This window comes from Zingiber officinale, chromosome 1B (genome assembly GCF_018446385.1).
Source record: "Zingiber officinale cultivar Zhangliang chromosome 1B, Zo_v1.1, whole genome shotgun sequence".
Lineage (NCBI taxonomy): Eukaryota > Viridiplantae > Streptophyta > Magnoliopsida > Zingiberales > Zingiberaceae > Zingiber > Zingiber officinale.
The window spans coordinates 137,669,295-137,695,595 of NC_055986.1; the positions used below are offsets into that span (position 1 = coordinate 137,669,295).

The following is a 26,301-nucleotide window of genomic DNA, read 5'->3' on the forward strand; positions in this document are numbered from 1 at the left end:
TCTGATGAAGCCACCAGTTTGCAAAGTAAAATTGGTGAACATTATTCCAGAACGCACCCCGATTGGAACATAAATTTTATCCTAAGATCTTTGTTTAATTCCAAAAAGCGCTAAAGATAACAAGAAGAAACCAGGTACTGAAGGGAGAGACCTGTGATTTGAAAATCATTATAGGCATCATACTATATAAATGACTAAGATGTATGTTACAACAGTGAGTATACGTACTAAATAGAAAAAAATTACAACTTTGATAGTATCTCCTTAGTAGTTATCCACTGATACTAAAGAATAAAGGTGTCATTTTTTTTGGACATCATATGGATGTAGAAGATGAATTTGCAAGGAAACATACAGAGAATTTGCTGGACAATTAGTTAAACTAAAACTTTTATGGAAAGAAAACTATGCATTCCCACTAGCATACAATTGTTATCATACTTACTCCAAGCGCTAGTCATATCAAATAATATCATCTAGCGAGGAAAATCCAAATTATAGAACCCTGTTTATTCTGCAAAGAATTCTAAGATAATATGATTTCACCATTTATCAAAGATAAGTCATGAAGAAAGACAACAGACAACTACTACCAGAAAGCAATTGGCAGCTTCATGCTTCCAAAACTACTACAACTAAAAAATCAGTTACGCATAGAAAACTGAAAACAACATATGTGAAAGATATCAAAAGCAAGCGGGAAAAGGGAATATACCAATGGATTAGTGAAAACACAATTCCTGATATTATGATGGCAGGGTAATAACCAAGATCAACTTCAACTTCTTTAATAAGCCACGACCTGAATAGCAATTCCTCTACTAAAGCAACACCAGTAGCTGTTAAAATTCCACGAATGCTTAATAGCAATACATTGATAAATGATTTCACCAATACAACTGGAGTAGCTGAAAATGAAGTGGGAGCTGGCCAAGATAGGCTTGCAAAACCAAGTAATCCATCTATGGAATGCACAGACATTACGATGACCATTCCTCCAACCAAACCTTTCATAAAACCAAAGACCTGCAGAGAATCAGCTGATTATAAGATTACTTAGGTATATGTTGCTATAGAAACTTAATAAATACATTCTTCAAGTGACAAAAGTATGGCCATTGATAAAAACAATAATGGTTACCAGAATGGATTTTTGAAGCCAACAACAGAAGTAAAAAAACCTAGGAAGAAAATAAAAAAGACGCACTAATCATTTAATTTTTTATTTGTGAAACTAAATGAGGCCAAAGCAAACCTATTAGGTGCAAAGAAGAATGTGAGGCCAAATCATCTTACTAAAATTATGTTACTGGAACAACTAAAACTGCCACTGTACATGTACAAATTAAAAATTTACCCTGGGTGCTGTGAGATCGAGCCCATACTGTTCAAGGGGATTGTTGTATCCTCGTATTCTTTTACCCCAAAGTACAACAAGGATCATGCTAGAAACATAGAGGCCCAAAATACAAGCATATTCAGCAATTACATTAGAAGCCTTCATTGTCCAACTTTGCACTAGTGTTGGGAGCAGGGGAACCACCACTGGAGACCATAGTAGAAGAACCATGCAGCCAAACAAGAAAATCCTAAAGATAACAGACATTCTGATGTTAGTGCCTAAAAAATATATTCATATAGGCTATGTGAAGCATCAAGCCGAAAAAGAACATGAACATTTCTAAAGTAACAAGCAGAAAACAATTAACTTCAGAATATAACTTATTAGTTGCCCACCACAAGAAAATGCTTTGCACGCATCTATTTTTTTTATTTATGTGAATCATTAGAACTGTTCTGGCTAATTGAACCAGTGTGCCTATGAAGAGTATTATATTATCTCCTAATTGCTCCAAGAATCTCTATTTATTTAATAAAATCTTGATAGAACTGTTGTAATATGAGGATATGGGGATTTTTTTCAACTGAAGTTATACAAAGATATACAAGATGGGCATGAAACACATAGCCCCAGAAGATTAAACAAGAGCAAATCACTAATACTGCAATGGACATGTTGAATTCTGAGGGAGCAGTACTGCGAGAAAGGGAAACCTGAACAAAAATCATAAAAAACAGTAAAAAAAAGAAAGAAAGAAGAATCAATGGTATTGGCCTATTTCTTTGTGCCATATCCCCTCTCACAAAGGTCTTTGGTAGTTTAAAAAAAACTGCAGCTCGCAACCAAAAATAGTTGAATTATTTAGCTGGGTCCAGTGGGATTTTCGCCAGAGGAAAAACACCAATAATTGGCAAATTTCCCACACGTTGCAGCTAAGTTGGAAATTTTCCAACAGGTATCCCAAATTTCATTTTTTTCCCTCCCAAAGGGGGCACTGCTCCCTGTAAAATCCTGAAATGCCTCATATAGTCCAGCTACCCGCTCATGCATAGAAGCCATCAAGGCAATTTCATCAATCAACCTTGATAGCTAAACACGTCAAAAATACAAAAGTAAGACCATAATTGAAATGAAAATCATCCCAAGCACAAATCCAGTGTCAACTGCATGAACTACCCCCTAGCCCAACTTCAGACTTGATGGTAATATTTTAAACTATTTAACTATGGGTAGTTGGCACAGTTCAGATCTTCCTATATTATCCAAATTTCCAGTGTCCAATCCCACTAAGGGGCTTGCTCATTTAAGTTGACGATCAGCGCCGTAAAGCATAGTTTAAAATCTCAAGCTGTGCTGAGGTTTCAGTCTCGAACTGTCGTGCCGATATAGTTTCGGTATTTTTTAAATATAAAATATATTAACTAAAAATAAAAAAATTAATCTAAATATTTAAAAATATAATATATAGGATAATTTTATTAGGCTTTAATTATGCCTATTTAAATTATCTCAATCATAGTTAGGAGTTGATTAAAACTATTAATATAAATTATTTAATTAAATTAAACCACCCCCGACCATGTACTTAGACGATCAATAAATGCTCTAGTTAGGCGATATGAAACTATGACAGACACGCATATCAAACGAGGAAGAGGAAGACCAAAAAAGACTTGGTTAGCAACAATAAAATAAGAAAAAATTTATTTAAATATAGATGATATAGTAGGAGATAAAGCTCAACGGAGTAAAAGGATTTATATAGCCGACCCCACCTAGTGGGATAAGGTTTGGTTGTTGTTGTTGTTGATCCCCGGCCCCCACTGTTCCGGCTTGAGTGACGTGTCGTCGGGCTAGAGCAACGCCTCAGGACGCATCGCTAGGCCAGAACGATGCGTCCACGGGGCCTCGGGGAGCGCCGGCACCGGAGGCTTGTGCTTGTCCGTGAGCGACACGAAATATCTCGCTTGGACGAAACAGAACAAGATTTTAATCCATCCAATAAAGGCAAGAGTGTCTGGGTAAACAAAGGCATCCAATGCATTTTCCTTTGAAATGTATTCCAAGTTCAATTGAATAACTAAAAAAATTGTAGCTGTACATAATGAATCCATGCTATTTAATTTATCGACTGATTAGAAGCAGCTGCAAAACTAACCTCTGCAACAAAGGCCGCTCAGCAATCCGCAAATATGAGATAAGTCTGTCAGTCAAGCTCATAGCACCACGTAAACCACCCCAAAGCAAAGCAATTTTTCCAACAAGTTTCAACAATCCACCCTTTTGTCCCAGTTCCGCTAAAACAGCAACTAATCTTTACATGTTTAACAAAGACATGTTAGTGAAGAATGATATAACAAACAAAAGAAACAAGAAGGTACAAAAAACAAATGTGTTCTTTTCTAGAAGTATGATAATAATATAAATGTCTCCCACCTGTCATGATCTACTTCCCCATCATCTCTTGTGGGCACTACAGGTCCAGCGATAGACATGGCTTTCTCAGCTAAATTACTCACAATACTAATTGGATTTTTCTCTTGTGATAGCTCCTCGGGACTTATAGGCTGAACATTTTGAGATCCTTTCTCAGCATTGACACTTGAAGGAGGTTCTATTACTTGATTCTCATTATCCCTTGTCTTTTGCTGAACATTCATGATTAACGGTAAACAGTTAGATTAACCTGATGAACCTGAATAGTAGTTCCTAGAAGTGCAAGAACGAAATATAAATCATAAACCCCATCGATACAACAAAAACCACAGACTAGCTTGCAATTCCATGTGAAAATGATGACAATTAAACAAGTCCCAAATGCAAGAAAATACAAAGGAAGAAAATTGTAGGGAGTGCTATTAAGAGAAAACCAAATATAACCACATATAATGATGCTATATAATTCTGAGGACAATTAAAAAAGTCCTGAATGCAAGAAAATACTAAGGAAGAAATTCATAGAGAAAGCCATTAAGAGAACCAAATACAACCACCAATGATGCTATAGGATTCTAAAGTCTAAACCAGTTATCTGAGAAGAAAGTTATAGAGAAGATCAAAGAACAAGATTTTTTTGAGCAACATATAAATGAAAGAAAGTCCTTACAGCATTTTCTTATAATCTTGAAAAAAAACAAATTTGACTAATTCTTAATAGCTTCGATTGGGCCAGTAAAATCAAAGATGATGGTTATTCTTTCTTATTTTGATAAATTTCACAGGAAAATATAGGAATTATGCAGGAAGAAGTTTCTTCCATTAAATTACTAATAAGCTAAGTAACACGTTTCAGTCAGATGAGGTTTATGCTAATGAGAATGACAGTTGTATTGCAAACCAAGTCAAGATAAAAGCGCACAAAAAGGTCAGTAGATGTGTAATCAGAATTTAATGACGAAACAAAGGAAAAAAGGGCAATCTAGTGCACGGAGCTCCTGCCAATGCGGGGTCCCGGAGAGGACCTACAAAAGATCAGATTATTCTAGTGCAAAATTCACCAAAACAGCCTGCTTACAAATGCAATAAAAGTCATAAGGGGATTGAATGGCTGTGGGGACTGTTCTAGGTGTCACAAGGTGGAAGAAAATCAACTGCACTCACCAAGGGATTGTCATTTTGCTAAAATCTGGTGGAGTCGGATAGGGGCTGCTAGCTTCAGCAATTTCTTTGTGAAACAAGACATATCCCATTGGATTGTTCAAACTTATGTAGGACAGATGAGATGCTACTGGGGGGAGTTGGTGTATCAATTTGGGACGGCATGCTGGAAGTTGTGGGATATGCACAACATAACAGTCTTAGCAGCAGGTCACGGGACCCCTTTTAAATCTTAGGAGCTTATTGGTAATAAGGCTGAAGACCATGCCTGGGTGGGAATGACCATGCAACTAGAATGTAGAAGCAGAGGTGGGAAACAACCTTAGCATGTTCTAGATTGGTTGTGTGGAGAGTGGAAATGGATGAAACAGTGGAACTTGGCTTTGGTCCAGCTGGCATCGGAGGAGTGGTTAGAGATGGAGAAGGCGCCATTAACCTATTTTCATGTGAACCATCAATCCCACCTATCCTTGACGCCGAACGACATGGAATCCAATCAATAACTGAGCTAGCTTGGGGGAGAGGAGCAAGGAAGGTTGTGACAATAAAAGATTGTAGACAACGTAGCCTTCTGAGGAAGGCTTGGCCATCAGTGTGCAAAGAGAGACTACAGGATATCTGTGCTTGGTTTGGCAGGAGTTGGCAAGTAAAGGTGGTGTTTAGACAAAGAAGAAGCAACAATATGGCTGATAATCGTTATATTTAGGACATGAGATATATTAAGACATTTTGGGAGTGATTCCATGCATCCTAAACTCATTCAAGAGGCCTTTTAACCTGTAATTAGTGTGATTTCAAGTGTTGATGACAGAGCACATGAAGGTTAGTTCCATTACAAGGGGTATAATGATTCAAATGGCCATGACCTAACCAGGTTATCATGTGACTTCAAAGATATCATGAAACACATGACTGTCAGGCATCAATGCCTAACCAGGGCATCATGTAATCTTAGGGATATCAAGGGCGTACATTGACATTCTTTATTTATGTTCGCTTCCAAACCACTGAGGTGGTGATAAAGTTGGCTAGTCAGATTGTTAAGTGCAATGTTATATTGACTGCTCCAAATTATTGATTCTACAGGTGTTAGAATTTTTGTACAACTTTAGGGATTTATAATCCCTTTATTGTAATTGGCTTTCTTGCATTTCTTTTTTATGTCATCATACTAGTTGTATTTTATTTTGTTGAATTAAACCTTGTCTAATTTAATTTTGTTAAAATCAAAGTTCAAAATCTCGAACCGGCTGAAATTTCAGCCTTTGACTAGAATGATATTGCTTTTTTGGTATCATGCCAAAATGAAGTAGGAGGTCATTGTTTGTGTCAAATGGTATCAAGTAGTGATAATTTATCGGAATGATATGTTTCAACTGTTTCGTTTGGCACAACATAAGATTTCAAACCATGGTTAAACTTATTTCTATTCTTATAAAATATTACTGTTTTGTTATCATGCATGCGTGTATCACTCTCTTGTTGTTTGTGATTTTGTGGCACAATTCATTGGTTAAGCATGTTCGAAAATCATTAGTGAAACAGAAAACCAAATGCGAACATAATTTTTTACAGCAAACAGGCCAAAATTTTGAAATATCAATGAGGCCTTATAGTTATGATCAACATTCAATCAAGGAGATTTACATGTCATGTTCCTGAGATCATCAAGTGAAGAGTAGGAAAAATATTAATCATATAATCCAGAACGGGCAAATTGATTACATTATCAAAAGAAGCATGTACGATTGTGAAAACAATCATACATGCAAGAGACAAATAAACAAGGATAGACTGACTTTATATACATGTAAGCATCTGCATATGATAGAGGTTTTAGTAAGATCTTAGAACAGAATAGAATTAGAAGATTTACAAGCCACTCAAAATAAATGTCACATTAAACATTCAGGTTCTAGAATATGGCAAGAAAGGAGCATGCACTTTGAACTATTACAGCAAGAACATGATAATACTAGAAGTAGAAACAGAAAAAAGGATCATGAGTTTAATGAAGATGACCAATGTGTAGATTCTCATGAAAAGAAATTCTGGCAATTATTACTCTGGAAAATATGTGTCAAATCTTGGCACAGAAAAGCAATGACAACTTAATATATCAGATGAAAAGCTAAGCTGACAATAATCTAATGAAGAAAGAAGTAATAAGAGCTCCACAAAATGCAGTAAGGCACTTTATGTTCCATGACATATTTACCTGCTGACGTGCTAATAATGCAGTAGCACCTAAGGCAGCTGTAACAGCTCCAAACATGGCTCCATCATGATTGGTATTAACTTTGGTCATTTTATCCTCACTACTAGAACATACATGAGCAAGATCCTTTTCATGATCATAAAGTTCATTCCTGGCATACTCTTCTGACAAATGTTCGTCTTCAACTTTTCCAACTTTCTTATAATCTTTGTGTTTGTCATCTAAGGCAGCAATTACGAAGTATTTTCTCAAGGATGCCAATAATGAACCAACAATTACACCAACTGGAAGAACCTTCTTCAAATATCTAGTTTCCTCAACAACAGAAGATATTATTTGCACTGTGCTTCCTCCTTCTAACGTACCAAATTTTAACAATCTCAAGTCACCAATCTCTGATAATGGTTTCAAGTTTAAGTGATGGTTCAGAATAACTGCTTGGCTTACCATATCAACAACTAGTTTCATGTCATCTACAAGAACCTCTTCAATTTCATCCAACATAGAAATGCTCAATCTTCGACCAACTTCAACTTTCAGAGCATCAAATAAACTATTTCTTACTAAGGACAATGTGACCTCCTTATGTGCATCCAAACCACCCTTGATATGTATAGTTTCAGTTGATTGGCCCTTAAGTTTTGAATCTTGTGGATTTACAATTACATAAGATGTCTCAATAGCATCATCTTTATCACTGTGCTTTGCTGATTGATGCAAATTTTCATTACGACCATTGATAGTTGTTGGTATTTTCCAGCCTTCATCCTGGTTACTACCTAAACTTGTTGCTTGGTCTGGCATTTTCCATTGGCCTTTTTCTGGGTCAAGGAATAAATCAGTTGTCATGTTCAAATCAGATGGGTTTGGCCTTGGATACTGAGAAGCAAAATACATCTGGAGACAGGCTTCATATGGTGAGCCCCAATAATAACGGTTGATATCTAGAGGACACTTCTGCAAAGGATCAATTTTGCTAATTTTAGTTGCAGAAGAATCAACTTGTAAAGTATTTCCTTCACCAGCCATACTTTCATTTCTCTCCAGAACCTTTCTAGGGTAAATATCTACCTCAGTTAACTTATAATTGGATGCAGTTACAACTGATTTTTCACTTGATCCACTATCTTTTTCCTCTATCTTTTCACAATTGTCTGATTTGATAGGAAAATGGCCAGCTGAAATAACTTGAGATCCCTCACCCTCCGCTTTCTTCATTTCATGATCTTCTTCATTGCTACTTTTCTCTAATTGATCAATCATATCCTCTAGAACTCCAAAAACACTGTTAACAGCCATCTGTGTAGAATCATCAAATCCAGTTAAGGCATCTAATGCCTGAGTGACACTTACAGAAGGTCCTGCAGTGCCATTTGAAGTTTGAAGCAAATCTGGACCACCTTTCTCGTCGTTCTTTTGGAACTCACTGACTTCTTGTTGAATAACTTGGTGATCTGATATTGAAATGCCTGATGAAAGTGACTGTTCAGAATTAGATGCTGAAACTGACATATTTTGCTCTTCTTTTTGAGCTGGCTTCTTCTCTTCACCATTTGGAATATCGTGGGCATCATTCGGAACCTTATCATCTTCAGTATACCTATCAATTATTCCATGGCTGTAACTAACCTTGTGCTGTTCATCAGAAGCCCCTTCAACCACGTAACTGGTCTTTTCAGTATAATTATTCTGACTGGGTTCATATCCAGATTCAGGCGTTCCAGGTGATTGAGAACTTCTTTGTTCCAACAATTCGAGGTTTTCTTGCATGCCACTCACTGAGGTTAATTTTGCTGGATCACCTGGGACTCTCCCCTCCTGGTCAGCACCTGAATTTCTCCCAGCATATTCTCTCTCATTCACTGAAATATCTTTTACTGTGTCTTGGATCTTTACCTTTGATGTGATATCAGGAATCCAACCGATTCTACCAAGTCCTCCAAAATTCAATTTTGTTCCATGAGTTTGCACAATGTCAGTAACAGCACTTGTGATCTTTCCACGGACATCCTCTGGGACAGCTCCTTGAAGAGCTTTCATAAGATTTTCTCCTCTCCCAACAGCAGAAATAACCTATAGTAAATGCCAAAGAAATGTTTAATTTAATCCCATAAAAAACAAGTAACTTGAAACAAAGAATAAGAACCAATTGTCAAACAAAGAAATTAAATAAATAATATTAATTAATTAATTTAAAAAACAGCACAATGATCAATGATCATATTTCAGCACAAGTTTCTACATAACTAGAATAATTTCTGGAAAATAAATATTTTTGGTTAATCGCCAGATATGATGAATAAGAATTGACATGTGAAAAAACAGGCAAGGAAAAGAAGAAAACATTACCGTCCAATAGTATTGTCATTTATAAAGGCAATGAAATTCCATGGTAAACAGGAGACAAGATACATCACCCAAATTAACTTGTCATTTGTCTACTGACAAGTTAAGCTATTAAATAAAGTCAAAAGCGAAAGGTAGGGATCCATACAGTGCTTCAGCAAAACATGAAATATTAAATCAATGATGGTTATTAACAAGATCATGTAACTAAATCATGGAAAAAGTAAATTTACACCTGATCAAAAACAATGCATAAATGTAAAACCGTCAAGTCAAATTGGTCAATTTTGAAAATTATTAAACCAAAAATTACAAGACTTCACAGTCCCAAACTTAGGTAACAACAGCAAAAGAGCAATATCTGCAACAAATCATAGAGGTTGCCCCCATAGAACTTTGACAATTTCAACAAAATGGATATTTGAACACCCAGAACATGAATTGACAGAATATGTAATTGTTACATGCTGCATGAATTGGACTTCTCCTTCCAAAGATATATTATGCAAATGTGAAGCCTTTGGTTTACTGTGACAATTGCAAGCAACTAAGTCAATTCAAAAATTGTCTGCTTTCATTGCATACATAATAGAACAAATCAAAATTAAAAGGTCAATGATGGAGATTGACAAAAATTAGCGTGAATGGTTTAACAGTAGAAACTTCAAGAAGATACTTTAGTTTGGACATATACCTTCTTCTTTTGTTCATCATTAAGAGTACCAGGCATAGTAACATCAAGCATGTTCATGACAACTTCTGCAGTTTGCAAAACCTTGCTTGCTTCATCATCTTCGTTTGTGATAGTAGCTTCACTATCATTCTTGAACTCAAAAGTACTTTCCTGATCATGGTGACTCTCCATCTTCCTTAACTCACTCCTTGAGTGTGAATTAACCTTGATATCGCCTAAATTTTTTGTATGGAGTTGTTTAAGTGCATTATCAATTGGATAAGTGACAAGTTCATTGACAGAATTTTGTTGGATAAGCTTCCCTGAAGTATTTCTATCTGCCGTCTTCTGGCCTATATATAGTTGTCGTGAATCATAATGCCCATTCTTGCTACTTGAAAATCTCTCTGGTGTTTCCTCATCAACAAATGTACTGGCTTTCGAAGGACGGATTGGGACATCAACATCTCTTAAAAGAGGATGGCGACCTTTCAAAAGAGCAAGTTCCACTGCTGACATCCACTGGACAGTACATGCAGAATCAGAATCAAACATTGCCAAAAATATGTATATTATGGGGAGAAACTATAAATGGTGATGACATAACTACAAGAGACTAAAAACTCTTAAGACAAATTGTGAGAAACCATTATGTTAAGCAACACAAATTGTTGCAAATAATGAATATAGTATTCTGTAGTAAAACTTATTTATCCATCAAATTTTATTTCTAAATTTTCACTGTATATTGCTCAATATAGAATTCTAACTAAACAAATTATAGAGAGTAATAAACTAACAAAAATCTGAATGCCAGCAGAAATATGTAATGAAAACAAGCTGTATGAGACCAAACTGCACACTAACTATTCTCTAATTTGTATCCCTTTTGGGATCTCCATGTTTTATAATCCTTGACATTCTTGTCAAGAACACCCATAGAGGAATGAGGTTCCAGCAGTATCATAAGCTAAGTATGTCAATGCCAATGTCGAGAATTGCCCCTTTCCTGAACTAAAAGATTTTTAGAATATTCTGTACATCTAGAAAAGTATTATCATACTCGTCATATCATACTTGTTTATGGAAGAAGTAATAATAGGCTCATTCTTAGTTTAAGTAACAAGGCGTTTAACTGAAGTATCCAACACCAATTCAACTATTGGACATCGATAGCAACATGTTTATGTGCAGAAGAAGTGCTTGAGGACTGTCAGTTCCAATCTGTGGGCATGCCTGAAATCAGAAATCATAAAATAATCAGAAAAATAGCCAAAGGATACCTCAATAGCAAGCTGTTGACACCAAATGGTAGCAGAATTCTTGGCTGCATTAATGGTGGATGGCAAACAAGAACAAAGAATGAGGCTTGTAAATGGATTTTCTGCTATTGAGCCACGTGGAATAGAGAAAGATGGTACTGTCCCATCATCAGTCTGTAAAGTAGCACCTCAAAATGAAAGTGTCAATATTAATTTAGAATCAAAACTAATTTAAAATGCATGTGCCACTATGAATATTAATTCAGAAGTATCAGAAAAATAAATTTTATAGATGAAGAAATGCGGATGGGATTATACATACTGTGCCTACAAAGGAGGTTCGAAATCTCAGTTTCAGCACTGACCTCAATCCCAACTCAAAAAGTACCATAATTTGTATCTCCAGAATGTAATTATGCCAACTGGCGTGACACCAATCTACATTTTATACATTTCTATAGACATACATCTAATCGATCACACTTTCAAATCTTTTAAAAAGATATTTATCCTTTTATAATTTGCTTCAATAAGAATATCAAAAATCATTATTTCTGGTCTTGAAAAAGCAGAAGCTTCTTCAACATAGAAAAACTTCATAGAAACTGATTAACCATTATTTCTGACTGACCACGGAATTAGCAAGCAGAGTTCCAGAACCATGAAAGAGATTTACATGATATAATAAAGTCAGCCTAAATATCAGAGAAATGGAATGAATAAGTCAGAGGAAGAGTCAAAATCTGAGAAGGAAAATTCAACTAATCTACACGGTTAGAGATATTTGATTAATAGGGCTGACCTTTCAAAAAAGTAATCTCAGACTCAAGAGTCTACCACACAATCTTGATCTCAAAGACAGGAATCAGCATTTTTTAAATCCAAGACTCTGCCAGCTCAATTTTTAAAACTGTCTTCCTAAACAAAGTTAATACTCTCGGAGATTTGGAATGATAGACACCATGAGTTAAAGAGAAAAAGACTAAGCAACGTGAAAGTGCCATGAATTTAAAAAAAGTAAAAAAAGAGAGGATAAAGTTTGGGAACTATGTATTAGACAATTGCTGTGAGGCTTTCAATAATAGAGACGCCTACTGTACATCACATTAAATATGTGTTGAGCTCTTGGAGCTAGCAGGAAATTTACATGAGAATTTTAGTCTCACTTCTACTTTTTGGTGGAAGATTGAGGCTATCAATTATACCATCTTGCATATAATCATGTCTTAAAAACATTGAATTAATGGAGTCACCATGGTGAGGCCATATGCAACACACATGAGCAGTATGATGCACTGCTAAGCATTGCATAGATGTGACCAGCACTTAGATGGAATGTGGCACTTCATTGATGCACTTTAACATCCTCCTGAGTTACATTGAGGCACGTGTTTATTTTATTGTCATGTAGGAAAGTGTACTCTATCTGCACCACCATATAAGATAATCAATCTGCCAACAAGTTGCATGAAACTCACGATCTGATTTCATCTCAAGTGGTGTGACCTATCAAACCAACGGGTCTAAGTGAACCGGTCTCTCAAACTGATGTGATTTAGATCATGCAAGGGCCCATATCAAAGTAGAATAGTTGCAGTCTAAGAGTGTCTAACCAAAATCAAGAGAATGTGCACTCTTCTATACAAGGACTAAAATAGGTTGTGTAAACTTCACTCAAATTCAACTGATTTCATAGCAATCCTCCTCTCTCTCTGTAATGGAAACCTACTTCCTCCCTGTATATGAAACTGTAACTATCGGATTGATTAACTTTGATCAATTCTAGTGACATTGTTTCTGAGTCGAGTAGAGCACGGGCTTGTCTTGGCAGTGCAAAAAGATAAAAGGGCGGTTTATCTCATGATAGCCTAGAGAATTCAGTTGCACGTTGTTGGTGAGGGTGACTTGAAGCCTTAAGAAAAGTGATCGCATGCTTCAAGATCGTCATTTGTTATGAGTTCACAAGTCATCATTCTGGTCCATCGAAGCCTTAAGAAAAGTGATTACACGCTTTGAGATCGTCATTTGCTATGAGTTCACAAGTCATCATTCTGGTCCATCAGCAACCAATTTCCTACAATACATAAAGAAATGCATCTGTGCACTACAACAACAACTAAGTCTTATCCCACTAGATGGGGTCGACTATATAGATCCTTTTACGCCATTAGGCTCTATCCTCTACTATATCATCATCTATACTTAAATAAATTTTATCTTATTTTATTGTTGTTAACCAAGTCTTTTTAGTCTGTCTCTTCCTTGTTTGATGTGTGTATTTGTCATAGTTTCATATCGAGTAACTGGAACATTTATTGTTTGTACCATCGTAAACCGGTCATTTGGAGTTTTTCCTCAATAGATGCAACTCCGACTTTTTAATGCTCTCATTTCTTATTTTGTTTATCCTCGTATGTCCACACATCCACTTTAACATCCTCATCTCTGCAACTCTTATCTTCTACTAATGTATTCGAGTCATAACTTAACATTCAGGTCTAATCGCCGTTTTGTAGAACTCCCTTTAAAATTTGGAGATATTTTGCAATCACATAAAACACTTGACGCCCTCCTCCATTTCAACTATCTTGCTTGTATTTTATGTAAGACATCTCTTTCAATCCCTCCATCATTTTGCAAAAATAATCCTAAATACTTAAAACTTTAAGACAACTCGTTATCTCCTATCTAACAATTGTCTCATTACGTCTAATATTGCTAAACTTAAATTCCATATATTTTGTATTTACTCTACTAAGCCTAAAACCTTTCACTGCTAGTTTCCCACCAAGATTCTAGTTTAATATTTACTCCTTCACGTGTCTCATTTACTAAAACAATATCATCTACAAACAACATGTACCACGATTTTTGAATGTGTCTAGAGTTCGTCCACGATTAGTGTAAAAGGCTAGAGACTTAGAGTTGATTCTTAATTAATCCTATTGTTTATTGAAAATACTTTAGTTAATCCACCTGAAGTCTTCACTCTGATTGTTACATCCTCATACATATCCTTAATTAGTTTACGCTAACCCTTCTCTTTTTTAGAATTTTGACTCTATCATAAGTTTTTTCTAATTCAATGAATACTATGTGTAGGTCTTATTTTTACTTTTGATACTTTTCAATTAGTTGTTTGAGAAAATGTATAGCTTCTATTGTCGACCTCCAAGCATAAATCAAAATTGAAAATTAATTTTCGGTCACCGTGATATCTTTCCTTAATCTTTTTTCTATTATTTTCCCAAAGTTTCATAATATGACTTATTAGTTTAATACCCCTATAGTTTGCATAATTTTGTATGTCTATCGTGTTCTTATATAAGGAAACTAGAGTACTTACTCTCGATTGATCAGATATTTTTTTCATTTTTAATATCCTGTTAAATAATTTTGTAAGTCATTCAATGTCTTATTTTTCTAGGCACTTCCACACCTCTATCGGAATATCATATGGTCTAATGGCTTTTTCATTTTGGATCTCATTTAAAGCTTGTTTTACTTCTGAAATTTGAATTTTACGATAAAAATTTAAATTTCTATACTCATTTGACTTACTTAAATTATTAAGTTGGTCATCTAAATCTTCATTAAAAAGTTAATAACAATATCTCTTTCATCGCTCTTTTATTTCTCCATCATTTACTAAGTACTCTATTGTATTCATCTTGAATACAGATTTGTTTGGATTATCTTCCTCTCTCTAACTTTAGCTATTCTATGAATGTCTCTTTCCCCTTCTTTTGTATCCAATTTTCGACATAACCATTCAAAAGTTTCATTGCTTCATTCACTACTTCTGTAGCTCTTTCTCGGCTGTTGTATATTTTTTTAAGCTTTCTCCGTTCTTATAAATATATAATTCTTTATAGGTTGTTCATTTTTCCTTCACTTTTTCCATTACTTTTTTATTCTACCACCAAGATTTCTTACTTGGTGGTGTATGCCCTTTTGACTCGCCGAGTACACTCTTGGCTGTTGGGGCAATTTCCCTTGGTCAAAGTTGACTAAGTTTGAGTCGAGTCAAGCTTGAGTCGGGATTTGAGTTTTGATGTTTGACAATATATGGAGATTGTTGGGGCAATCGTCCGGTTGTGGAGATGGTCAAAGGGTTGACCAGGTTGATAAGAAGGAAAGTCAAGTAGGTCAGGGATGACAAGAGACTTGACTGGAGAAGTCCTAATTGGAGGTTAGACAGTGGTGAAGTCCTAACTGGAGTTTAGGCAGTGGTGGAAGTCCTAATTGGAGGTTAGGCGTATGAAAGTCCTAATTGGAGGTTAGGCGTATGAAAATCCTAACTGGAGGTTAGGCAAATTAGAAAGTCCAAGTGTGATCTTGGCAAAGGAGAAAGTCCTGGTGAGGAACCAGGCATTTGGGAAGTCCTGATGAGGAGCCAGGCAACTGAAAGTCCAAGTATGATCTTGGCAGAGGAGAAAGTTCTGGTGAGGAGCCAGGCAATTGGGAAATCCTGGTGAGAAGCTAGGCACGGAAAATCAAGATGGTTCAAGGATGACAGGACATCTGGTGAAAGTCTAAGTGGGTCATGGAGGACCATACTTGGTGATTAAAAGTCCAACGAGAAGTTGGCAAAGAGAAAGTCCAGATGGGTCAAAAGTTGATCGAACTCTTAGCGGTCATAAGTCCAATAGGGAGTTGGCATAGAACTAGGAAATTCGGACGAAGTAAACTTCCGAAGGTCATAACTTTTGACTCAGATATCGGAATGAGGTGATCTCTAATGCGAAACGAAGGTAATTTCAAGCTCTACACAGTTTTCTGGGTTTTTATCGATTGTCCAATCGATTGGGGGGTTTAATCGATTAGTCAATCGATTGGTTGACGCGAGTTTGTGCAGAAAAGCTCTGGATCGATTGGGTAATCGATCAAAACTTCCCCAATCAATTGGTCAATCGATTGGGAGAGTTTCTGAACGAACAGTAAGCTTCTGAATCGATCAGTTGATTGATTGAAACCTCTAATCGATCGGCCGATCGATTGGAGCGCTGGAAATCACTCGAGAAGCCTTGAATCGATCGAGTAATCGATTCAGGGCGATTCCAAAGAGAACAGAGGCGCTCTGGATCAATCGGCCGATCGATCCAAAGCCTCTCTAATCGATTGGGGTTCGACCATTGGCGCAGGTTTTAGCCGTTGGCATGTGATTCCTTCGGCACTTCTTCGTTTCTTCTCTACTAGTGCGCACAGCAAAGCTCCACAGCGATTCCTTGATTCTCACCGCCAGTTCTTGAAGGTTCTTGGAGGCACATCCAAGTTAAGAGACGAGTTACAACAAGAGGAAGAGGCTAGGGTTAGGGTTTATTGTACTAATCTTGTAAGATCTCCCTTGTATTTGCTTCTCTTTGTATTCTTGTTGTATTGTGAGCTTGTAAGGCTTCTCCGCCTTCGGTAGTTACTGTAAAGGAGTGTTTTCATAGTGGAGGGTGCGTGAGTGTGTGGATCCTTGGACTAGTCACCTCTTCTTGAGGTGGATACCAAGTAAATATACTTGTTAGCATTGTATAGTTTGTCTTCGAGTTGTATTCCGCTGCAAATCATCAAGACGAAGCAAACGACGCAAGACGTGAGCGAGAACCGCTATTCACCCCCCCCCAGCGAGAGCGAGGTCGCTCTTCTACGGACTAACCGCCAAGAGAGCAAGAAGCTAGAGGAAGAAGAAGATGGAGTCCGAAGGACCGCTCGGATGGATATCCGAATTCCGCCTCCGTACGACAAAGAAGACTTCAATTATTGGAGGAAGCGGTTGGAGACATGGTTCCAAATGGATTGGAACCAATGAGTTGTCTTGAGTGACCCATTTGAAGCTCCTACGGACAAGAAGGGTAAATGTCTCCGACCTCGGCTTTGGACCAAAGAGCAATGAGAGCAATCGGAGGCGGACAAGGAGGTAACGAGAATTTTGCATAATTTACTACCTTCTAATATTCTGTTGAGTGTAAGTGAAACCACAAATGCAAGTGATCTTTGGAAAAAGATCATTGCCTATCATAAAGACCCTACACAAATCCAAGGAGTGGAAGAACCCAAGGAGAAGGACTCATTGGTCCAAGAAGAGAATGACCAATCCGATGTTGACAAGATGTCAACATTCGAGGAGGAAAAGGAAGAGGAGGAAGAGAAAGAGAAGGAAGAGGTGGAAGAGGAGAGATCTTCCACATCCTCAAGAGATGAAGAAGTGGAAGAGTCCACATCCTCAAGTGAAGAGGAAGAAATAGAAGATGATGCCATCTCTACATTACAAGAAAAATCAAATGGAGAATCAAGCATCATCCCTACAAGCAAAGGTATAGAAAATTCAATTGTAAATAATAAAATCATATCATTTGCTTTGAGTGTAGGGAGCATGGGCACTACAAGAGCAAGTGTCCCAAATTGGCCAAAAAGAAGAGCCGAGTAGTACCCAAGGGCAAGGAGAAGCCCAAGGAGACAATCCCCACAACAAAGAAGAGCAAGGAACACATTGTGTGTTTCTTGTGTAATCAAAATGGACATTATCGAAGTCAATGTCCAAAGGGGAAGAGGTCGGTCAAGGTCAAAGGAGAAAGCACAAATCAAGGGGGAGCTTTGAAGAGCAAACCCAAGGTAACATTTAATAGTACAATTCCTCCTAGTTATGATAAAATGCATGTTAGAAATAATCCTTATCATTTTAATGCAAATTATCATGAAAATAGGAAGCATGATAGTGTTAAAGGAAAATACATTCCTCCTCATGCTAGAACTACCACACCTAACGCTAGGAAGGTAGATAACAATTTAGACAATAACTCTAAGGATTATAGATATATACCTAGATATAGAAATGCTCATAGGGGTCAAGAAAAATCTAAGTCTATGGATTTAATGACGGAAAATCAAGTCTTGAGGACAAGACTTGATAATTTAGAAAGGACCCTAGCAAGAATGGAAAACATGCTTAAGGGTCAAAATGAGCAAAATCTAGGAAAAACTAGACAAGAGTCATCCAATGGCTATAGAGGTTTGGGATACAAACCTAAAGCCAAGAAGGATGTTACTTCCTTTCATAGAGTTCCATATAGCTATGGGATCAACCCTAGGTTTAGAGGTCAAGTCAAAGATACTAGGGAAAGAATCCCTAAAGGCTCTTTTGACAAGATCAATGTGACTAAGACTTCTAAGAAGTTTAACAAAGTCACAAAGAAGGTCACAAGGGAGGTCATTCCTAGAGTTGACCTAGTAAAGGTGACTAAGGCCCCAAAAAGGCCAAATAAAGTCACAAAGAAGATTACAAGGGAAGTTCTCCCTAGGAGTGACCTAGTAAAAGTGATCAAGGCTTCTAAGAAGCCTAGAAAGGTCCTTAGGAAGGTATCTAGGGAAGTCATCCCTAGTGAGTACCTAGAGTATCCAAGGAGCACCAATAGGTTTTGGGTTCCTAAGAGCATATTCTCTACACCCTGGATGAGTTTAGAGCAGGGTTGTTAGAGGCGTGAGGCGCACCGAGGCGCAAAGGGGCTCCTAGAGCCCGAGGCGCGAGGCGCGCCCGAGGCGCGCGCCTCTTGAACATGATGTTGATGAGTACTAAAATATTGACACTCATATAATATGTCAAATATGATAACTATTAACTATTAATAATATTCCACACACATCAATATCAAATATGACAAGCAAAACAATACAATGATAAAATTAATAAAAGTTTCAAACTTTCAAGTTTGTTTCAACTTTCTAATTTAAACTAACAAAGTTCATCAAAACAAGCGTAATAAGTCAAATTAATCATCAAGCTCAAGATCATCCTCAATGTATTCTTCTTCGTCTTTATCTTCATCTTCTTCAAATTCTTCTTCTTCTTCTTCTTCATCTCTAAGTCTTAGAGATGAGTGCCTCATAGAGAAAGATGTATTTCCCTTCTCGACTTGTTTAGGCCTAGCATGTGAACTAGAGGTCATGGATGCAATATTTTTTCCTCTGGTATAATATTCAGGCTCTTCAGCTCCACTAGCCCTAGCAACGACATCCCATGTCAAGTCATCACCTTCAAAAACCAACTCATCTTCTTCATTATCACTTTCTCCATCCATTCTACCCATCAACCATTCATTACTATCATCAATATCTGTCAAAGATATGGGGTCAATCTTATCACGTGCGTCATATCGAAGTTTTAAGGCACGATTGTATTTCACAAATACCAAATCATTTAAGCGCTGCTGAGCTAGCCTATTCCTTTTTTTGCTGTGAATCTACAAAATGTCAAAAATCACAATAAGTATAATAAAATAACAAAGAATATTTTCTACTTATAAAAGTAACATACTAATAGTATTAAACATTTATATTTATTACGTACCTGCTCAAATACACTCCAATTACGCTCACAACCAGAAGCACTACAAGTGAGACTAAGCACTTTAATAGCAAACTTTTGCAATTCTGGGGTATTTGCTCCGTAGCATTCCCACCATTCTGCTGGAGATAATGCTCTTCTATGTCTAATTGCCACATTTCTCCCAAATAGTCCTTCTGCCTTTCGATATATAGAGAGTTGGGCAGTGATTTTATCTTGCTCGGCAGCATTTGAAACCAATCTCTCCATAGTTTCAAACAATTATTCACCATGCGTATAGAATTTGACCATGTATTAAAAATAGATTAAGTTAATGTGTAGTGTATTTCCATCATGTTCACCAATCAATGATCTCAATTACTTCTTTGTATTTCTCTTCTTTCTCATTAAAGGTCTTCATAATTGTTTCTTTTGCCCTATCCATAGCCTCATAAATATAGCCCATTGCAGGTTTTCTTTCGCCATCAACCGGTCTCGAACACGGACTAAAGGGCCGTATATCTTTAAAATATGCACAATACTGCTCCAAAATCTAAGTGTCATGATGATTTTAGCTACCTTCTTCCCCGCCACTTCTTTTGCCCATTTACTCTCTGTCCAATCCTTTGAAATGAACATTTTTCTTAAATTTTGCTTCAGTAGGTACTTTGGTTGGTCCAAGGCAAATCGTACCGGTGCCATCGTACAAAAATTTTGTCTTGTGAATTGCCTCAACATATTTACCATGCCTGGACGAACATAAATGTAAGCATTCACACTCATTGCCTTCTTCAATGTTGCTTTAAAATCAGGCAGTTTTCCAATATCTTCTAAGATCAAGTCGACGCAGTGGGCAGCACAAGGAGTCCAATACAAGTGTGGCCTTTTTGCCTCTAATAATTTTCCTATAAAAGAAGTTAGAAAACTAGATAATTTTAACATATATAAGAAAAAGCATAATGATAAGAAAAAATTAAATAAATTCTTACCAGCAAGCACATTGTTACTTGCACTATCCGTAACAACTTGAATAACATTTACTTCTCCTACACGCTCCACAAATCGATCAAGCAACTGAAATATTTTCTCTCCAGTTTTTGCATAATCAGAAGCATCAACCGATTCGATGAAAACTGAACCTTTAGGAGAATTCACTAAAAAATTAATCAACGTCCTCTGCCTTTTGTCTGTCCACCCATCTGCCATCAAACTACAACCATACTTTGCCCATTCTGTTTCACACGACTTAATGTAATCATTAGTCACACTATCAACAGCCTTTTTTAGAAAAGGAACCCGCACCTCATGATAACTAGGTCCTTTTAGACCTATACCATATTGGCCAACCAAGTCCAACATCCTTTTGAAGCTTGAATAGTTAACGGCATTAAAAGGAATTGCCGCATCATACATCCACTCAGTTATAGCCATACAAGTTTTTTCTCTCAATTCTTTCTTGTATGCCTCATTTATCGTAGTTTGCCTCTCTTTACCCTTTCGACTTTCAACATTTTTTTGCACATTAGGAGCAAAATACGTATCCATTGGACCTATTTGTCTTGGCCTTTTTTGCATATTCACTGATCTAGAACTTGCACTTGTACTTATAGGCGGTACAGCTTTAGCTCCAATATCATCCATATCAATATCATCACCAAGAGGGTCTAAATCCTCAAAGTCGTCTAATGTCGCAAGTTTAGAAAGATTGTTTTTCTCCGCCTTTTTCTCCATGAAATTTTTTATTTCTTCACGTACATGAGGCGGACATTTTTTGCAAGTCGTAGTATTTCGAAACCCCCCAACAAGATGTTGTTTTGCACGATAGATACCTCCTTTTGTAACTTTTTGACAAAAATTACAAATCAAATCATTTTTGTTATTCTGATTAACTCTTTGAAAATAATTCCATGCCGGATCTTTTGATATATATGTTGGAGTATCACTACTACCTTCCATGATATTGAACAAGAAAATAACCTAAAAACATTAAAAACAAAATAAAAAATATTTTAATGAATTAATGGAATGGTAAAGTACTGTACCTAGCATCTAGGTTGTTAAAGGCTAGCCTATCATCAACAATAATAGAAAAGTACTGTACTGGTACTAGCAATAAAAAAATAGAAAAAAAAACAGGGGAGAAAAGAAAAAAACAGGACCAGCAGCAAAATAAAAAAACTGGATAGCAGATTTTTGCAGTACCAGCTACCAGCAGCAGAAAACAAAAAAGAAAAAGAAAAACAGGAAAAAAGAAAAACAGGACAAGCAGCAGCAGTAGTTTTGCTGTCAACGGGAAGTTTGCCTTCAACGAGAAGGTAAAAAAAAAAAAAGAAAACAAATGAATTGAAATATATAACAGAGAGAAGAAAAGAAGTGAAAAAACGTTGAAATATTGAACAGTGCAAACCACGAAAAGAAGAAGAAAAACGAAATAACAAAAACAGAAGAGGAAGAAGCGAAGAGGCGAAGAAGAAGAAATATTGAACAGTGCAAACCAGAAGAAGAAAAACAAAATAACAGAAAAAGAAGAGGAAGAAGCAAAGAAGTGAAGAAGAAGAAGAGAAGCAGAGAAGCAGCAAATGAAGTGAAGAATAGAAAAACAAAAAAAAAAGATGGAAACAACACATACCTGGGCAACGACGGACACAACTCGGCAGCGGCGGCGGCGGCGGAGGAATAGCGATGGCGCGACGCTTCTTCAAAGTCAGGTTTCTTCTTCTCCTTCTGTTCTTTTCTTCTTCCCTTCTCTTCTCCGTGCCCTAAATCCAAGCCAAATTAGGTTTGAAATGTTTATTTGGTTAGAAATCGTGAACCTGGACGATCGCGCGATGCGCTTCGATCGCACGATTCGATCGCACGATGCGCTTCGATCGCGCGATGAGCTTTGATCGCGCCTTCGCTGAGGCGCGAAGGCTCCCTAGGCGCGCGCCTGACGAACATCGCCCGCCTCGTGCGGGAGAAGGCGTTTTCCTCAGCGCCTTGTGCGCCTGACGCCTCAGGCGCGCCTCAGGCGCGCCTTTAACAACCCAGGTTTAGAGAATGTCAACTCAAATTGGAAGGGTAGTTAACCCAACCTTATAAAACTTGACACTTGAGAGCATTTTCAAGGTTATTGTTAACCTTGAAAATGAAAAGGATTATGGGGGTTACTCTTTGAAAGAGTAATATATGTGCCAAAATTTGAAGAGTTGAACTTAATCTAAATTGGCACACTTAAGAAAAGTATAAGAAAAATCAAATTAGAATTTTGATACTTTCTTAAGGAATTAAAAGAAAACTCATGCTTTAATCAAATGCGATTAAACCTTGAAGAGTAATATGTGTCAAGCTTTGAGGATTTGAACTTAATTTAAATTGACACATTTAGAAAAGGAAAAGAAATGCCAAGTTGGGGTTTTGGCATTTTCTTAGAAGGTTAAAGGCAAATCTAAATCTTAAGTCTCAACATTTAATCCTTAAGAGGAGTAATTTGTGTCAAACAAAAATTTGAGGATTGAATTCTTAATCTCAATTGGCACAAATAAAAAGGGATAAAAGAAATGTTAAGTTGGGTTTTGGCATTTCTTCAAGAAATGAGCAATTTAGAATTTAATTTTAAGATTAGCTAAGGTTTAAGGACAGTTAGATAGGTAATCTAGGTATTTTATTTATGCTAATTTGTCATGCTTTGTTTGCCCATCATATGTCATGACATCATATTTATATTTAGCATTCATATTTTATTATGAAAAATATAAAAATATCATGTCATGCCATATATACATCATGTAACTATAGCTTGCTTTTCGTTTTGAAAATTATTATTTTGATGTATGCCATAACACATCATGCATTATGTTAATTTCCTTGTAATTAAGGACAAAAGGCATTTACTAAGAATGGTAAATATCCCAACAAGTGGGATGATACCAAGTGACATCCTAGGTGGATTATCATAAATTTCATAATGCCTAGTTAGATATGCATGATCCCTTAGTTTAGGGCAAAACCAAATATACATCTCACAAAGAATCATAAGGTGACTTGTATGTATTTTAGTACACATTAGATACAAGTGAGATGCTAGGATGGTGAACAAAACTCAAGATGTTAATCTAGTGCATCTTGTTGAGTTTTATACATCTCACAAAGAATCATAAGGTGACTTGTATGTATTTTAGTACACATTAGATACAAGTGAGATGCTAGGATGGTGAACAAAACTCAAGATGTTAATCTAGTGCATCTTGTTGAGTTTTAGGTTCATCAAAGCACATAGTCATGTGACTTCTAATCATTGGGAAAGCTAATGTACAAGTCATGTGCATTGAGCCCAAAGAACATGGTTGGATATTGGTTGTGAAAATGATTTTAAAATGCTTTTGGAAAACCTTGGTGAAGACTATCTTTTGATAGTAATCATCATTGAAAAGTTAGACACAAACTAAGAGAAAACGTTGAAGTTTTCAAGGGTTTTCAAAGTTGTGTCAATCTTTGAAAATAGGAAGTATTTTCATAGAAGACTATTTTTCCTTGATAAAGTATACCCTAAATAATGTCTACATGAATTTTCATGATTTTTAGAATTTTGTAGAATTTTTGGGGAGTTTCTGAATTTCGCTAAAATTGAATTTCAGGAAATCAGAAACTCAATCGATCAGCCGATCAATTGGGATGAGTTCGATCGATCAGCCGATCGATTGGGAAGTCATTTCCCGTGAACAGAAGGGTAGTGAATCGATCAACCGATCAATTGACCCAGGCTGGATCGATCAGTGGATCGATTCAGAGGGCACTTCTGCGAGCAGTAGCTTGCGGAATCGATCAATGGATCGATTAAAGTGATTTTAATCGATTGAGTCCCAACTTCAATCGATTGGGAAGTCTGATTTTGGCCTGAAAAGCCTGATTTCAGCACTTTAAGTCACTTCGAGTCCCAATAACCATTCCAAACCCCTTGGAATATATTTGTAGACACTTAAGGGGAGTTTTCTTGTTGAAAACAAGTATGGATTGGTTAAGAGAAACCAAAGTGAAGTTTAGGATAAGGTTTAGTTTCAATTCTGACTTTTGGAACCTTAAAACTTCAAGTTTTGATTTTCAAGGGTCATTAACCATTCCTAACCCTTTGGAGTATATTTGCATACACTTAGGGGGAGTTTTCATGATGAAAGCAAGCATGGTTTGGTTAATGTAGATTTAAGTGAAGTTTAGGTTGAGGTTTAGTTTCATTATTACATTTTGAACCTCAAAACTTCAAATTTTGATTTTCCTAATTATTTAGGAACCCCAAGTCATTGTTGGTGCAATGATAGAAGTTTGACCATGTTTTTAGGGGGAGTTACTCTTTGAAAACATAAAAATCTTTTCAAAGACCTTGGAAGGGGTTTAAACCTTCGTGATGAGTTAATACTCAGGGTCGAGTATTGGGGAGCAATGGAAGATTGGTTATCTTCATTGCTAGAATGATAAATGCTCTCGGATGAGCATTGTGGAGTAGATTACTGCTCAAGGGGGAGCATTAGGTTAATAAAGGGGATCGGACCTTCATTGGTAAAGTGAAAAATGCTCTTGGATGAGCATTGAAACGAAGAGTACCTCAAGGGGGAGCGTTGGATACAATGAATGAGACTTTCATTGGCGAAATGAAAGACTGCTCTAGGATGAGCATTGTGAAGTGAAGTAGAGCTCAAGGGGGAACTTTGGAGACAATGAAGGGTATGTGATCTTCATTGTGGGGTTCACTCTTATGAAGAAGAGTTTGTTTTCAGTTTTTGATGTGTGACAAAGGGGGAGAATAGAAGGTTAAATTAGGCCTTCATCCCAAACAGGGGGAGTTTGCCCTCTAGGAAAGGGAGAGAATGAAGGAAATCTTCAATTATGCTTTGTCATCGAGTTAAGGCTATGGAATTTAGCCTTGTTATGAAGAATGGTGTTAAGGCTATGGGATTTAGCCTTGATATAAAGTTGGAGTTAAGACTATGAGATTTAGCCTTGATATGAAGTTGGAGTTAAGGAAGTTGGAGTTAAGGCTATGGGATTTAGCCTAACTTAGAGTATTGTCTAACATCAAAAAGGGGGAGATTGTTGGGGCAATTTCCCTTGGTCAAGGTTGACCAGTTTGACTAAGCTTGAGTCGAGTCAAGCTTGAGTCGGGATTTGAGTTTTGATGTTTGACAATATATGGAGATTGCTAGGGCAATCGTCCGGTTGTGGAGATGGTCAAAGGGTTGACCAGGTTGATAAGAAGACAAGTCAAGTAGGTCAGGGATGACAGGAGACTTGACTGGGGAAGTCCTAACTGGAGGTTAGGCAGTAGTGAAGTCCTAACTGGAATTTAGGCAGTGGTGGAAGTCCTAACTGGAGGTTAGGCGTATGAAAGTCCTAACCGGAGGTTAGGTAAATTGGAAAGTCCAAGTGTGATCTTGGCAAAGGAGAAAGTCCTAGTGAGGAGCCAAGCATTTGGGAAGTCCTGGTGAGGAGCCAAGCAATTGGGAAGTCCTGGTGAGAAGCCAGGCACGAAAAATCCAGATGGTTCAAGGATGACAGGACATCTGGTGAAAGTCTAAGTGG

General features: G+C 36.9%; 1 protein-coding gene across 2 annotated transcripts in view; it reads right to left on the reverse strand.

Moving 5' to 3' along the window:
- LOC121981545 overlaps positions 1-26,301 on the reverse strand; it is a 37,928-nt gene that overhangs the window by 5,580 nt on the left and 6,047 nt on the right. Inside the window, exons 4-11 of one of the 2 annotated variants that reach the window (XM_042534124.1) lie at positions 11,460-11,612; positions 10,198-10,698; positions 7,158-9,230; positions 3,779-3,990; positions 3,501-3,656; positions 1,358-1,589; positions 716-1,026; positions 1-151 (exon numbers count right to left, since the gene is read on the reverse strand). The exon at positions 1-151 is cut by the window's left edge and continues 138 nt beyond it. In XM_042534124.1, the coding sequence (XP_042390058.1) occupies positions 82-151; positions 716-1,026; positions 1,358-1,589; positions 3,501-3,656; positions 3,779-3,990; positions 7,158-9,230; positions 10,198-10,698; positions 11,460-11,612 (3,708 nt within the window). In that variant the 3' untranslated portion in view covers positions 1-81. Of the gene's footprint in view, positions 152-715; positions 1,027-1,357; positions 1,590-3,500; positions 3,657-3,778; positions 4,052-7,157; positions 9,231-10,197; positions 10,699-11,459; positions 11,613-26,301 lie in introns of those variants that run through there. The other variant, XM_042534133.1, reaches the window with a different exon arrangement.